This window comes from Canis lupus, chromosome 31 (assembly GCF_048164855.1).
Source record: "Canis lupus baileyi chromosome 31, mCanLup2.hap1, whole genome shotgun sequence".
NCBI classification, from domain to species: domain Eukaryota; kingdom Metazoa; phylum Chordata; class Mammalia; order Carnivora; family Canidae; genus Canis; species Canis lupus.
The window spans coordinates 38509462-38525740 of NC_132868.1; the positions used below are offsets into that span (position 1 = coordinate 38509462).

The following is a 16279-nucleotide window of genomic DNA, read 5'->3' on the forward strand; positions in this document are numbered from 1 at the left end:
GCGCCCCGGGCGGAGGGCAGGCGCCGCGGACCGCGCAAGCGCACTGGCAGGACAGCAGCTCCCGGCAAGCGCTGGGGAGAGGCACCCGTGGGGGCACCGGTTCAACGTAGACGGCGTAGTGACGCTTTAAAAAAAAAAAAGAAAGAAAAAAAAAAAAGGTTGGCTGCGGGGAGGACTGCTCGGGAACTCGGGCCGGGCTGAGGTCGCGGGGGGCAGCGCCCCGGCGGCGACCCCGGACACACCTGCCCCGCCGCCTCCGGGCCCCTCCCCGCACACCCGGCGTCCCGACGTGCGAGCCGTTAGGGTGATTTGAAACGCACGCACCACCAATCAGCGGGCGCGGGCGGAGGGCCGCGGCCAATCAGCGGGCGCGGACGGGGAGGCGGGCGGACGGCCGCGGCCAATCGGCGCCCTCGGGGGGCCGCGGCCTATGGGAGGCCGGTTGACATCCTGCGCCAATCGGCGCGGCTTTTAGAGAGCGCGGCTCCCTTTTTGAATCGGTGGTGTCCGACCCCGCGAGGATGGCGCCGGCCGAGGCGGGCGTCGGTGCGTGAGCAGGTGGGCCGCCCGGCGAGCTTCCGAGAGCGGTGAGGACCCTGCGGGGGGTGGGGGGGCGGGGGCCGCAGCTGCCCGGCTCCGGGGCCTCGCTCCCCGCTCCCCGCGCTCCCGGCCGCCGCGCCGTGGTGCGTGCTGGGGCGCGGGGTCCCCGGCGGGCCGGGCATCGTCAGCCCGTACCTGGTTCGCTTCTTCTGGCGGAGGGATGTGGGGGGCGGGGAGGGGGGAGGGGAGGAGGGGGGAGAGAGGGGCGCAGGGGGCGCCGCCAGGGGGGAGGATGTGGGGGGGAGGGGAGGGAGGGGGCGGGGACGCAGGGGGGAGGGAGGGATGTGGGGGGAGGGGACGGGGCGCCCGGGGGAGGGAGGGATGTCGGGGGGAGGGGACGGGGCGCAGGGGTCGCCGCCAAGGGGGAGGGAGGGATGTCGGGGGAGGGGACGGGGAGGGGGAGGAGGGACGGGGCACGGGGCGCAGGGGTCGCCGCCCCATCCCTGCGGTTCCGGCGGCGGCTGCCTTAATCTCCACCGGGCCTAGTGGTTTCCCTCTGCGGTTCTTCTGGCTGTGTTCCCTGGAGGAAGCCTATTTTTTTCTTTTTTTCCAGATTTTAAGGGTGTCAGGCCCTTCCGCCCCCCGCGGGCGCCTCCCTCCCGGGACCCGATTTGTTTGGCTTTAGTGGCTGAAAGCGCAGCCCCTGCGGGCAGCCCGGGGCCCGACCCCCGTGGGCCCGACCCCCGTGGGCCCGGCCGGGGTGCCTGCCTCACCCCTCTCTTGCAGGTGCAAGGTCTGTAGGACGCAGACAGTAGTAGTCCCCGCCTCTCGTAGGGACACCTTCAGGGATCGAGGAAATGCCAGCGGAAGAAGTTGGAACAAGGCGTCCGTTAGGCCCTGAATGGATGTTGACCCACCGTGTCTGTGATGGTGACGCTGTTACTGGTGATGCTGTCGGTGTTACCGTCCCACACAGCATTTCGTTTAGCTTCTCTGAAGGATGACTGCCTAATATATATATATATATTTAAAAGTAAAGCAGTAAAAGGAAACCTAAAATAAATGTTTAAGCGACAGATTTTTGTCTTCGGGTTGACAAGAGGCACGTGTGACAGTCATTTATTTAGTCGAAAGCTGCTTGAGTATGTTCTTGGATGAGAGGGAAGCCCGATGGGTTTATGAGACGTCATCTATGGTCTTTATTTAAAAAGCTTACGCGGGATCCCTGGGTGGCTCAGCGGTTTGGCGCCTGCCTTTGCCCCAGGGCGCCATCCTGGAGTCCCGGGATCGAGTCCCACGTTGGGCTCCCGGGGCGTGGAGCCTGCTTCTCCCTCTGCCTGTGTCTCTGTCTCTCTCGCTCTCTCTCTCTCTTTCTTTCTATCATAAATAAATAAATAAATGAATCTTTTAAAAAGCTTACAATGTGAGTCAAAACGATCAGTGTTATTTCCAGCCATAATCTGAAGCGCTGGATGTCATCCACTGCCCCACAACTCTTTTTTTTTTTTTTTCCGAAATTTGAAACTATTTCAGCAGTAAATTGATCACATGCGGTATTTATCAGAGACGATTTTAATTTTTGATTACCTATTTTGATGCCCTTTAAACAGGCATAGGAGAAAAAAATGTGAACTCATATGACGTTTTTGATTATTAAAATCTCCCTCCTTCGTTGCTTAAAGTACATTAGTTCATCTCTCGACTTGTTTTAAGGTTAGGGAAACCTTGAACGAGAGCCTTTGTAGAGTTTTTCTTTTTCATGGAAACCGTTAAGTGTAGGAGACTTAACAAAAAGGGGCTGGATGGGGATCCCTGGGTGCCTCGGTGGTTGAGCGTCTGCCCTCGGTCCAGGGTGTGACTCCGGGGGTCCTGGGATCGAGTCCCGCATTGGGCTTCCAGCATGGAGCCTGCTTCTCCCTCTGCCTGGGTCTCTGCCTCTCTCTCTGCACCTCTCATGAATAAATAAATCTTTTTTTTTTTTTTTTTAAAGGAGGGCTGGATGGAATTTGTCATTGATTCTAAATAGAGGCTGTTAGTAACAACTATCAGAGCATCCCTTTGGAGAGGCTTAGAGTGATGATTGATGGGGAAGTACATAGTAAGACCAAAAGAGTCCACACTTTGAATTTTATGGAAGTTTTCAATTGTCACTCACTTTAAGATGTCCTCTATTCAGTTTTCATCACAACTGGATTTGGGTTGTGCCTTTCATTATCTTTTTCTTGTGGAGAGTGACGTGAAGAAACTGATGAGAGAATGGTTTGGAGCCACAGCATTTGACCAAGTGGCCATTGAGCATAGAGAAGGGGGGCCAGGTCTCTGCTCTTTTTTTCCTAAAATTTGAAGCTGCTTTGGCAGTGAACTAATAATCAAAGATGCTTCCTCTGAGGTCCCAGAGTACTTGAGGTAGGACTGAGGAATTTGGGGGAGGGCAAATGAAGTAAAGAGTAAGGGGAGATCTATGTTTTGACAGGGCTTATCTGAAGGATGATGGTAGTATTATAAATGGAGATGGGAAGAGGAGTAGATTGGCTGAAGGCAAAGGTGGGGAGGAGGGAGATAGAATATTTACGACTACTTTCTGAATTTTCATTGTACGTCAGGTAATGTTCTGAGTACTTGTCATGCATTGTTATTTTTACTGTATTCCTGTAAGTCAGGTAGTAGTATCTTTATTTTACAGAAGGGGAAACTGAGGCTCGGAAGTTGAATGACTTTTTTTTTGGTTCAATGTTAAGGAAGATGAATGATGATACTTTTTTTTTTAATGAATTCTAGACATAAAAGTAGAGCCTCTAATGCTTGTTTTTGCCCAATGATCATGCATTTTTTATTCACACTTTATGTTTTTCAGCCAACATAGAAGAGTACTAACAATGGCTGACAATAGCCTATTAACATCCACTACTGGAAGGACGAGCTTGGCAGACTCCTCTATTTTTGATTGTAAAGTCACTGAAATTTCTAAGGAAAATGTGTTTATTGGATCTGCTTCATATGTTGAAGGTAAGCCTGTTAATCAGCTTTAAAGCACCAAATCACAGGCAGCCCGGGTGGCTCAGCAGTTTAGCCACCGCCTTCAGCCCCGGGCCTGATCCTGGAGACCCGGGATCCAGTCCCTCATCGGGCTCCCTGCATGGAGCCTGCTTCTCCCTCTGCCTGTGTGTCTGCCTCTCTCTCTCTCTCTGTGTCTCTCATGGATAAATAAATGAAATCTTAAAACAAAACAAAACACCAAATCACTATTTTAATCCTAAATTTTCTGATTTGGAGTTTAGGATTTCACTGTAATACTGTTAAGCAGACTACAGTTATTCAGTAAATATTTGTTGACAGAATCTCTTTATACTTTGTAGATTTTTTTAAGCTTTTATTTAAATTCCAGTGAACATGCAGTGTGAAACTAGTTTCAGGTGTACAATGTAATGATTCAACACTTCCAGATCTCCTGTCCTCATAACCCATCTAGCCCCCTCCCCTGCCCTGGGATAACCATCAGTTTGTTCTCTATAATTTCTGTTTCTTGCTTTGTCTCTCATATTTTTCACTTTGCTGGTTTTGTTTCTTAAATCTCACATGAGTGAAGTTCTGTGGTATTTGTCTCTCTCTGACTTATTTCACTTAGCATTACACTTTCTAGCACCATCTATGTTGTTGGAAATGGCAAGATTTCCTTTTTTGTGACTAATATTCCATTATATATACACCACATCTTTATCCATTCACCAACTGATGGCGGATGCTTGGCTTCCATAATTTGACTATTGTAAATAATGCTGCTATAAACATAGGGGAGCCTGTATCCCTTTGAATTAATGTTCTTGTATTCTTTGGGTAAATATCCAGTAGTGTGATTGCTGGGTCATAAGGTAACTTTTTGAGGAACCTCCATCCTGTTCTCCAGGGTGGCCACACCAGTTTGCATTCCCACCAACAGTGCACAAGAGCTACTTTTTCTCCCCATCCTTGCCAACACCTGTTGTTTCTTGTGTTTTTGACTTTAGCCATTTATACTATGTAGATTTTTGATTACTATTTGGATCAATGCTTTCCACCTTGGAAGGAGAAAGCATCTTATTGTTGAATATTGCTTCTTCCTTGTATGAGGGCAGTCTAGCTGCAACACTGTTAGAATTTATTCAGTTATGACTGGTTAGGTGAAGAGCCACTTCTTCCCTTAACTGCTTTATAAATGGGTCTCCTGAAGTTGCATGCGCTTGAAGAGGATAGATGTGCAAGAGAGTAAATTTTTTTTTTTGATAAGAGGAGTGCTGATGTTTGTATACTCTGCTGCAATTTGTTTTCTCTTTCTCTAAAGTGATTTTAAAAAATAAACAGAATTAAGTCATTTTAATTTTAGAGAATATTATGATCTCAAAGATGGAAATACATGCCAGATTTAGCCAAAAGAGGGATTAAGAACTGTTAATTTTGATGTTAGTACCTGATAAACATATTTAAATATTTTTATTTTTAATAGAAGAAATGCCTCAAATCGAAACCAGAATGATATTGGTTCAAGACGCTGGAAAACAAGAAGAACTTATAAAAGCTTTAAAGGTATGGAATTTTAGTTTTTTAAGGGAAAGACTATTTTTCTTCCATCAATATTTAAGTAATTTTATAGTTTTCTTTATCTTATACTTAAGTCTCTTTTCCACAGACCATTAAAATAATGGAAGTCCCTGTTATAAAGATAAGAGAAAGTTGTCCTGGAAAGTCGGATGAAAAATTAATAAAAAGTATTGTTAATATGGTAGGTCAAGCATTTCATTGCATGTGGCATGCTGCACTACTCTTGATTATATTCTTAAATTCCACTTAATGGTAATGGACCTAAATTAGGCACAAGGTATATTTTGCACTCTGAAGCTAGATGAATAGAATCATTTATATTTATTTTAAAAATATGAGTATTTCTGAAACCTCAAACTATAGTATATATTGTATGAATTCTTTACACAGTAACTTGGCATTGTTAAATTTAAATGGCACACATATTCACAAATATATGGTGTTTTTCTTACCTTAACTCTTAGCATTTTTTTCCCCATTAATTTTATGTTTATTCCAAATTCTTGCTCTATTTCCAAAATTATAAATTGCTGGGGCACCTGGGTGGCTCAGTTAAGTGTTCAACTCTTGTTTTTGGCTTGGGTCATAGTCTTGAGGTGGTGGGATAGAGCCCCATGTTGGGCTGCAGGCTTTGTGTGGAGTTTGCTTGAGATTCTCTCCCTCTCCCCCGGCTCTTCCTCTTGCTCATGCACATGTGCTCTTTCTCTCTTTCAAATAAAATAAATAAAATCTTAAAAAAATATATATAAATCACAATAACTTGAGAGTCATCAGGGAATTCGTTTCTGCATATGAAATATATTCTGTATACCAGCTGTAGTAGTTTGTGAGAGCTGCTGTAATAAAATACTGAGACTGGGTGGCTTAAACAACAGAAATGTATTTTTCAAAGTTCGGGAAGCTAGAAGTCCCAAGATCAAGATGTTGAAAGGTTTGGTTTCTCTTGAGGCCTCTCTCCTTGGCTTGCAGATGGTTGCCACCTTTCTATGACTTCACATGGCCCTTTTGGGCATGCACATCCCTGATAACTCTGTGTCCTTGACTTTCTTCTTTCTATAAGTACAGCAATTTGATCAGATTAGGGCCCACCTACATGACCTCATTGAACAAAATTACCTCTTAAAGGGCCCTGTTTTCAAGTATAGTCTGATTTTGAGGTACAGGGGCGGGGGTTAGGGCTTCAGTGTGAATTTCAAGGACATACAATTCAGCTCATCACATCAGCCTAGCAAATAAAGCCCAAAACAATTTACTGACCAATTCAGAATTTTCTTTTAAAATAGTTCCGTTCTTTTTGAACAGGAGTCATACAGGTACCTTAATATCTTTATTTTTTATCTTAGATGTACATTATAAAATATTAAACATAAAGCCTTTTTATATCCTACATTTTGTCACACAGCAACTGCCTGCTTATTTCATATCTCTTATTTCCCTCATATATACTGAAATGGTTAAGTTAACCTATACCCTTTTTGTAGATACTAAGTGGCATAGTATTTTTTCTATTTCTATTAATCATTCTGAAGATGATTTATGAACAAAGAACTGTTAAGTATGGCATCATTTTCTTAGAATAAAAAGTAATAGTGGAGGGATGCCTGGCTAGCCCAGTGTTTGAGCCTCTGCCTTTGGCTCAGGGCGTGACCCCAGAGTCCTGGGGTCCGGTACTTCATTGGGCTCCCTGCAGGGAGCCTCCTTATCCCTCTGCCTGTGTCTCTGCCCCTCTCTCTGTGTGTCTTGTGAATAAATAAATCTTTAAAAAAAATAATACTGGATATCTTTCTAATGCATCCTACTATCAAAATATGTACATATAAAAATCATTTAAATTTTATATGTGTATTAGATTTATAATGACTTAAGTCATGTTAAAAATTTATAATATTAATATTCAGAATTTAATATCAATATGGATGGATATATGTATCTATAAAAATACAAATAAGTAAATAAGGCTGTTTGCTATTAAGTATAATGCTCATTGTGTGATTTACAAGTTTACTACACCTCTAAAAATAAAAATATTGATAGTGAATTGATTTTAGGTTTAGAGTTATATAAATTAATTTTGTAATTATAAATTTTTATTTCTCATACCACCTGAAAAAAATCAAGGAAATTAAAGTGCCCTTTGTAAAGATGGAATCACTAGAAGAATTTGAAGGCTTGGATTCTCCAGAATTTGAAAATGTGTTCATAGTCACGGACTTCCAGGATTCTGTTTTTAATGAGTTACACAAGATGGATCATAGAATTGTTGGACCACCAGTTATCTTAAACTGTGCCCAAAAAGGAGAGGTAAGAAAATATACATTTATTATGACTTTCAAGGTTAAATTTTTATTAATGAATTTTGTGAAAATTCTTTACCAGAAAAATCCTGTTAATTGTTAGGAGTATGTAATAGTTAGAATAAGGTTAGTAATTGTTATTCTAAGATAGTTTTTAAAATCTTTCTATTGTAACTCATAGGACTAAAAATCTTAAGACGTTTAAAATAATGACAATCATATATTTGTGTGTATATATGCACATATATGTCTTAATACCTTCTGGGGGAGAGAATTTCTTAAAACTTGGGTTCCAGCAATGTATACACGTATATAAACTTATTTTCTTCCATAGAATGTATATACATTTCCATTTTTATTTGTTACTTCATGGTTTAAACATATTTTTTAACCATTCTTTTTCCATTATGTATATATCTCCCTTGGTTAAATTATTACTGTTTCCATTTTTATAGCTCAAAAATTGGAATCATATTTGGTTCAAGTATATGTGTAATTTACATAGTGTTCATTATAAAATATTTCAAACTGTTGTAACTTTAATTTGGAAACATTTACAATACTGTATAGAGTCTGAAATTTTCCTAGTAGGTAAAACTTTGTGTCAAAGTATATTTTAGAACTGAAAGTTTGTGTATAAATATGTTTAAATTGCCAGTAGTAAGGTGTGTTTAGATTATGTGTGCCAAATATCAATTGGGAATTATGAGGGGTTTTTGTATTGTAAACTTTGTAATATGTTTTTTGCTATTTTTTTAAGCTTTTTTTTTTATTGGTATTCACTTCAGAAACTTGAATCCACAGATATAAGCAGTATATTACCAGAAAGTTACAAGTAAACACAGATTATACATGCAAATTTCTGTTCACAAAGGTCACATGTGCACTGTATTCTAGTAGTCAATGTATTTTCAGTGAAATGTAAAAATATTCCCGTTCTCTTTGAGCAGTATTAATTTCTTGAGATCTTATTGCTTGTCACTTGAATCCTGTAGCTGTCATACATCTGGTATAAGCAACATTTGATTTTTAAATTGTGTAGACCATCTCTTCATATTTCAAGATGTAATTTTACATTTCTGCATTTTAAAAAGTTTGGCCATAACCTAGACACACGCTTCTAATTCATATACCTGCACATGTGATCTTTGTGAACAGAAATTTGCATGTATAATCTGTGTTGTATCTTGAAAAACACAAGAAATCTTGGATTAACAAAGTTGATTGGCAAGAGGGGGAAGTACGTCTTAGCTTGAGAAATATGTGTTCTATTCTCTAAAGAAAGCTCACAGTTTTAAAATTGTTATATCCTTCAGCCTTTGCCTTTTTCATGTCGCCCACTCTATTGTACGAGCATGATGAATCTAGTACTATGCTTTACTGGATTTAGAAAAAAAGAAGAACTAGTAAGTATTTTAAAACCTTCTATTCAAGGAATAATTTTTTTCCAGCCAAATAAATTTAAATTGATATTTTGTTTGGTTAATTATATCATGGTTTTATTTAAAACATATTGAAGGAGAATTTATGAATGTGCTATTTTAAATTTTATGAAGAAACATTCTGAAGAGCATTTTAAAGAAACATTTAGTTTAGGATGGCAGGCATATGAATTAATAGAAAGACCTTATTACTATCTGATCTGCTTAAATTGTCTTTGTGCTAAGTACCACTGAGCATATTATTTGAAGTTTTTGTTAACACATTACAATTTTTGGTTATACAAGTCCAGCCTTAATGTATATTCATTGCCCTAGAGAATTCATAGAAACTTTTTTGATTCATAAAATTTTTTGTGTTGGAGCTATTAGGGTATTACTGTAATTTGTGGGAAGAATCTAGGTGTGATATAACCTAGTGTTAAAAAACAATCTTTTTGGATGTATGAAAGCCAGTTTAATTTCATTAAGTTTTGTGCAGTCATCTCTACTACCTTATCTCTATGTATAATTTTGCCTGTGCCAATAAGGCAAATGAATCTTTAATTTTTTTTGACATAAAATTCATATCTTAATAAAAATTATTGTATGTACCTTATAAATAAAAATTATTCAGTAGATGCTAAATGACTTCTAAACATAATTTAAAATTTTGTTCAAGTTAATTATAAAGTTAATGTTGCCTAATTTTTTTTTTGAGGTCAGATTGGTGACATTGGTTCATCACATGGGTGGAGTTATTCGAAAAGACTTTAATTCAAAAGTTACACATTTGGTGGCAAATTGTACACAAGGAGAAAAATTCAGGGTATGTAAATTTGAGTATTTCACTATAGCATTTTTTGGGGGGGGATAGATTTAATAACAGCACTTTCATACTATTTCTCTCAGAGTTTACTGAGAATCAGAAATTCAATTTTTGCTAAGTACATTTAGTAAAAATTTTAAATCCTAGGAGTGTGGTCTTTTAGGTTTTAAGGAAGCAATGAAACCTGAGTTAGGTCTTGAAATAAGTAGGATTTGCGAATGAGTAGGATTGTGGAGGTTGGTAGATGGGTAACGTTTCAGGCAGATAATTAATATCAGCAAAGGTTACTATTAAGTGTTGGTGAATAAGGGGATTGGGAAGTGTGCAGTTATTTCACTCTTGCCTAAATGGTCTTAAGAACTGAGCTATCTTCTTATAAAATGGCTCTAAGGTTTAACTAGTGAGAACTATGAAAGAGCAGGAAAAACTACTTTTATTAGAATTAAAATCTTAGTTTAAGATTGCTCTTGAATATCGTAGGAAGAGCTTATCACCTTGTTCCCACCCTCCATCAGAGTATTTATGTAAAAAATGGTAATTTGGGGGAATGTTGAATTCCTGAGAGGTATACTTTTCAATTCATATCTTAGTTTCTTGTGACTTAATCAGGTATTTTGTTCTGTATTCCTATCTTGGGGGTCAGTACTTCTAAAGGAGTAAACACGGAGAAAAGAGAAATAGAAGTATAGTAAAATAAAGATGAACTTTTAACTTCAGAGTTGTATTTATTTAAAATAAGGAAATGATTTGGATATCATGGAACTTGTTCTAAATTATTTTAACCTAACTTGTATGATTGAAAGACAGTTTTTCTGTTAATGTTTCTTTATTTTGTCATAAAGCAGATGAATAATGATTTAAAACTTCAAAAAATATGTATAAAATTGTTTAGAAATTCCATGAATGCAGTTATTTAAGGTGCAAATTTATTGTGATTAACTTTTATGTTTTTAGATTGCTGTGAGCCTGGGCACTCCAATTATGAAGTCAGAGTGGATTTACAAAGCCTGGGAAAGGCGGAATGAACAGTAAGTGTTTAGAAAATCAGTAGTTCATGATTTGAATTAAATGTTATGAAGGTAAACTCATGTGCCCAAAACCCTAAATTCATAAAGAGTATAGACAGAATGAATTCAGTCTTTGGGTAGCCTAATGAATAAAGTCTAGGAGGAACAAAGTTATAAAAACATAAAAAATTGAAAGACATATGTGGTTATCTTCAGACTTTACCTTGTGGGATAATTTTGATTATCATTAACATTCTAAAACTCTTAGGTAATAGCTTAATGAATCTGGATATATGGGTTGTGTTATATTTTTTTCACTCTGTTTGGTTACATTCTAAGTGGTGATTGCAACTCAATACCTTGTTAAGCTTTCCAACCTCATAATTCGTTGCTATTCTACTGCATCATTACTTAATATTTCATAAAGCTGTAGAACCCCTGGAATAGATAGAAAATTTCACGTCCAGAGCAAGGATTTGAATCTTTTAAAGACTACTTGTGATCAAATTTTATCAGAATTTACTCCCGGATGACTGAGGACACATCCAATTTTTTTTTTTTAACTGATGTTTTTGTGAACATTTCAGGACCACACGTAAAATATTTTCAATAAATAGATTATACTAAAACTTACAGAATTATTATAGATGTATAAATTGATATACTTTCTGAATTTAAGTTAAGCTGGTTTTAGAAGAGTATATTTTATTTTTAGGGATTTCTCTGCATCAGTTGATGACTTTAAAAATGAATTTAAAGTACCTCCATTTCAAGATTGCATTTTAAGTTTCTTGGGATTTTCAGATGAAGAAAAAACGAATATGGAGGAAATGACTAAAATGCAAGGTAGAATTTACTATAATTTAAAAAGTTCATATTTTTTTTCCCCACTCTTGGTTAATTACCTCCTGGTGAATCTACCTCTTTAAAAATTCAGGTTTGGAGATAAATAGTTTGACTTATGCTTGTGTGCATTTCTTTTAGGAGGTAACTGTTTACCTGTTGGAGATGAAAGATGCACTCACCTTGTAGTTGAAGAGAATATAGTAAAAGAACTTCCATTTGAACCTTCAAAGAAACTTTATGTTGTCAAACAGGAGGCAAGTAATTCTAGAATAAGATTGGCTTTTGTTTTAGAGTTTTATTTTTATTTTATTTTTTTATTTTAAGTAGGCTTCACACTCAGTGTGGGGCTTGAACTCACTATACCAAAATTAAGCGTTTCATACTGAGTTTCAACTCAAAATCATGAGTTTCACTCATGACTGACTGAGTCAGCTAGGAGCCCCAAGATTGGGTTTTTAAAAATATTACTAATGGCTTCTCTGATAAGATAGATTCTTTTTTTTTTGAGATTTTATTTATTTATTTGAGAGAGAGAAAGAAAGAAAGAGAGAGAGAGCATGAGCAGGGGAGAGGCAGAGGGAGAAGCAGACTCCCCACTGAGCAGGAAGCCTGACATGGGGCTCGATCCCAGGACCCTGAGATCATGACCTGAGCCGAAGGCAGATGCTTAACCAGCTGAGCCACACAGGTGCCCCTGATAAGATAAATTCTTAATTAAACAGTTTTTCTTCTCTCACCTAGTGGTTCTGGGGAAGCATTCAAATGGATGCTCGAGCTGGAGAAACTATGTATTTATATGAAAAGGTATGTATTTTTGTCCCTTAGTCATTCTGTGATTTTGATTGTATAAAGATAACACTTCTTTCTGAAAAGAATATTATATAATTGGCATGTCTAAGAGTTTGTGAATAATTGAACAATTAGATATTGAAGAAGTTTGTGTAGATTTAAGCAAAACTCTATTCAGTGCAGTAGAATTATTTTAATCTACCATATGTCATTTTGTGCTACTTCTTAGTGATACCATTATGAACAATAACATTCCTATCTTTAGAAACTTAGAACCTTAAGGGAAAGATAGATATACAAACAGTTACAGTGCTGAATATGTGCTATAGTTGAGTTATTATTTTAACTAACCTCACTCTGAGAGACTCAGGCAGGACTGAAAAGAGCAAACACATGTTGAACCAACTGATTAGGCTAATCTTGCAAGGACATTCAAGTTAGACAGCAGGTGGGAGATGATGTGAAGATTGAAAGTACCTTGAAATAGCAAGTGGTTCAGTATGGGTCTTGAAAGGAGTGTGGGAAAGAAGTCCAACAAATAAAGCTTACAATTTAGGTAGAATCCAGTAGTTTTTAAAATGTTAAGGAATTTGGGTAGTATTGGGAACCATTGAAGTATATTAAGGAGAGAGATGTCATTGGAAAAATAACTCTAGTAGTAGATTGTAGGCAAGGAAGGATGCACCTGTCACGCTAGATTGGGGAAGAGTATATCATTTACAAAAATGTGGCATAAAGGTATAGAAGTAGGCTTTAAGGGAAGATTTTCTTTAGTGGGAGATTTAATTTGAACGAAATATTGAAGATTGAGGTACAGATTTATTGTATTACTATGAAATCTAGATAGGTTCTATATTGTCTTGTCTTCTGACTCTTGTTCTCAGTGTAGAATTCTTGACCATAAAGTTTAAAAACTGCTTTAAATTCTAGCAGAGAGCTTTTAAAGTCAAGTATTACTTGGCAAATACTGGAGAGCAATCTGTCCAGGCACTGTGCTAAATGCTAAGGATACAGTGAACGAACTGTGAATGGTCCCTGCTCTCCAGAGTTAATGGCCTAACGGGACTAGACAGTAAAGAAGCTTACAGATGAATATGTAATGGTGATAGAGCTGAGAAGAAACAGAATGAGGTGCTTGGGATTAGGCAATTACAGTAGTCCCTTGTCTATTATGTTTTATGAATCTTCTGAATTTCCTGGCAGAGTGTATAGTTGTAAAATCATTGTGCAAAATCCAGATTTTTGTCAGACTTGTAAATATAGTTTTCTTCTGTTCCTGTCTCAGTGTAGAACCAAGGAAGTAAAATTGAGCTTTTGTGCTTTTGATTGCAGGCTAATACTCCTGAGCTCAAGAAATCAGTGTCACTGCTTTCTCTAAATACCCCAAACAGCAATCGCAAAAGACGTCGTTTAAAAGAGACACTGGCTCAGCTTTCCAGAGAGACCGACATGTCACCTTTTCCTCCCCGTAAGCGCCCATCAGCTGAACATTCCCTTTCTATAGGATCACTTCTAGATATCTCCAACACACCAGAGTCTAGCATTAACTATGGAGGTAATTCACATTAAAAAAAATTGATCATTAAAATTTAGTGGAATGCAATAATTGTTAGAATATAGATAAATCACTACTATAGTTAATATGAAAGGTTCTACCTTTTATTATACTTTTGTTCCAGCTGAGGAGAAAAGGCACATAAAAATGCTTCCATTTAATGATTGTTTACTATATGCTAAGTGCTTTCTATATTTTATTTGTATATCACTCTAGAAAACGATAGAGCTATTCAAAGAACAAATTCTTAACACCAGCAAAACAAGATTAGAGTGTCGCATGAATTGTGGAGAGAATAGGTATGATGAAATCAGCAGAGGCTGAGCTAAGTTCTCAAATGATATAGGGAGGCCCTGCAACTAACTCTTCTCTCTTGATCATCAATTTTTCCCTCTACTTTTGTTTTATGATCTACACACAAATATGTCTTGTTTTTTAGTTTTAAGAAACAGTCAAAACGTCCCCTTGACCTCCTGACACTCTCTATTTTCTACTCCATTTCTTTCTTTCCTTTTGCATGAGTATTCCTCAAAGAATTAACAGTGATCTGTTGTGTCAGTTCCTTGGTTTTCATTGTCTTCTCAACCCATTCCAATTGAACCTTAGTCCCTGCTGCATGAAATTGCTCTTGCTGAGATGACTTTTTTTTTTTTTTTTTTTTAAGATTTTATTTGAGAGAAGAGAGTATGAGCAGGGGGAGTAGCAGAGGGAAAGAGAGAGAGAAGCACTCTCTTCTGAGCAGGGAGCCTGACCTGAGGCTTGATCTAGGGCCGTGAGATCATGACCTGAGCTAAAGGAAGACACTTAATAGACTGAGCCACCCATGCATCCAAGATGGACAGGTTTTATGTAGTCCGCAGCATTTAATGCATGAACAGCTGCTATATGCTCCTCCAACTGAGTCAGCCAGCTGCCCCCATTTTTGCCTTTCTACATGCAGCACTTAGGTCTCTAAAATACATATAAATTAGCTCATGCCCTCCTGTGCTTGAAGTCATTCAGTGGCTTTCCATTACCGTAGCTTTTGAGTTCCTATGTGATCCTTTCTCACCTACCTCCAAACTTCTATGGTGATGTGCTCTTCTATAATACTTGAAGCTTCAGTCACACTTATCTTTGTTATTCTTTGGATATTTCCTCTACATTCATACCTCAGGAACTTTATACTTTACCTCTTTGCCTTAAAAGAAATCTTCCTGGGTTTCTGCAAAGTTAAGTCCCTGTTCCAGTACTTCTCACTAATCCATTAACCTGGTGGTTGTCTTCAGTAGTAGTTATCACTGTTAGAAATTAATATTTTTTATTTGCTTCACCAGAGTGTAATCTTTAAGAGAACAAAAACCTTGTCTGATCCTTTGCTTTGTTCTCAGTTCCTAGTACAGAGTAGATACTCCCTAAATACTCATGGAAGGAGTTGAGTGTCAATTTATAATAGGCCCAGAAAACTGAAGTGGAGTTGAGAAATGAGAGGGGCAAGAATACAAATAATAGTATACAAATTCAGATTTTAGGGAATAGTGAATAGGTGAGTTTGCCTAGAGTATGGGAGAGTAATAGTTAAATTGAAAAGTTAATTGTGGCCTGATATTAGAGGACTTTGAAATCAGACTGGTATGTCTGCATATTGTCATCAACAAGGAATTTTAGAAACTATTGAGCAGTGGAGTAATTGGTTGAGTAGGTAATTTTTAGTGGATTATTCTGAAGATGATTAAATGGATGATTAAAAGAAAGACAAGTTAGAGATGCCCAGACCATGAAGTAATCCACAGTGGCTTGGGCCACAAGGTGATAAAGCCCTGAACCAGGATTGCTAATAGAGTAAGAAGGATTGTGGAGAGACTGATGGAATAGAGTGACAGGAAGGGAATAAGAGATTAAAATAGAAGACATGTTACCATGTCTGCAAAAATCCAAGTCTGTATTTTAGAGGAAGACAGTGCAGTTTTAGAGAATATCCAGGTTAAACTGAAGTACAGATGTCTAGTAGGTATCTGGAAAAATTGAGGTTGGTACTTGAGTGGAGGATTATGATTTGATACATGGGTCTGAGAATTTACTGGTTCCATAATTGTGGACATACTGGGCATGAGATGCTAAAAGTTTTTATCATAAAGGAATGAAGCTTGAATATGCAGTTTAGGAGACAAGAGAAGAAAATGAGTCACTGAAGAAAATGGGGATGATACTATACTAATATATTAGGTGTTCTGTGTCGAATCCCCAGTGTGTAGATCACTGCCTATACATAATAATTAAATTGGGCCAGTGTATGTCAGATTTTTCCTCTTGAGATATGTAATGGCAGAAGCTCTTGGGTCTGGAGAGTAGTCTGACATAATGGATGGCAGGTTGGAAAATCTTTGATGTGTTAGCTTTAAAAAGCATTCAAAGCTCCGTAGTACACATCATTGTTTTAATAATGT

At 38.3% G+C, this 16279-nt stretch overlaps 1 protein-coding gene across 9 annotated transcripts in view; it reads left to right on the forward strand.

Annotated features, from left to right (window-relative positions):
- The first annotated feature begins 429 nt into the window (after positions 1–429).
- The window catches only part of ECT2 (epithelial cell transforming 2), a 62739-nt gene continuing 46889 nt past the window's right edge, over positions 430–16279 (forward strand). For 2 of the 9 annotated variants that reach the window (XM_072808096.1, XM_072808094.1), the window contains exons 1-11: positions 3395–3546; positions 5021–5100; positions 5204–5296; positions 7234–7416; positions 8726–8815; positions 9549–9656; positions 10611–10684; positions 11379–11509; positions 11648–11763; positions 12251–12313; positions 13631–13853. In XM_072808096.1, the coding sequence (XP_072664197.1) occupies positions 3417–3546; positions 5021–5100; positions 5204–5296; positions 7234–7416; positions 8726–8815; positions 9549–9656; positions 10611–10684; positions 11379–11509; positions 11648–11763; positions 12251–12313; positions 13631–13853 (1291 nt within the window). In that variant the 5' untranslated portion in view covers positions 3395–3416. Of the gene's footprint in view, positions 588–3394; positions 3547–5020; positions 5101–5203; positions 5297–7233; positions 7417–8725; positions 8816–9548; positions 9657–10610; positions 10685–11378; positions 11510–11647; positions 11764–12250; positions 12314–13630; positions 13854–16279 lie in introns of those variants that run through there. The other 7 variants (XM_072808090.1, XM_072808091.1, XM_072808097.1 and 4 more) reach the window with 7 other exon arrangements.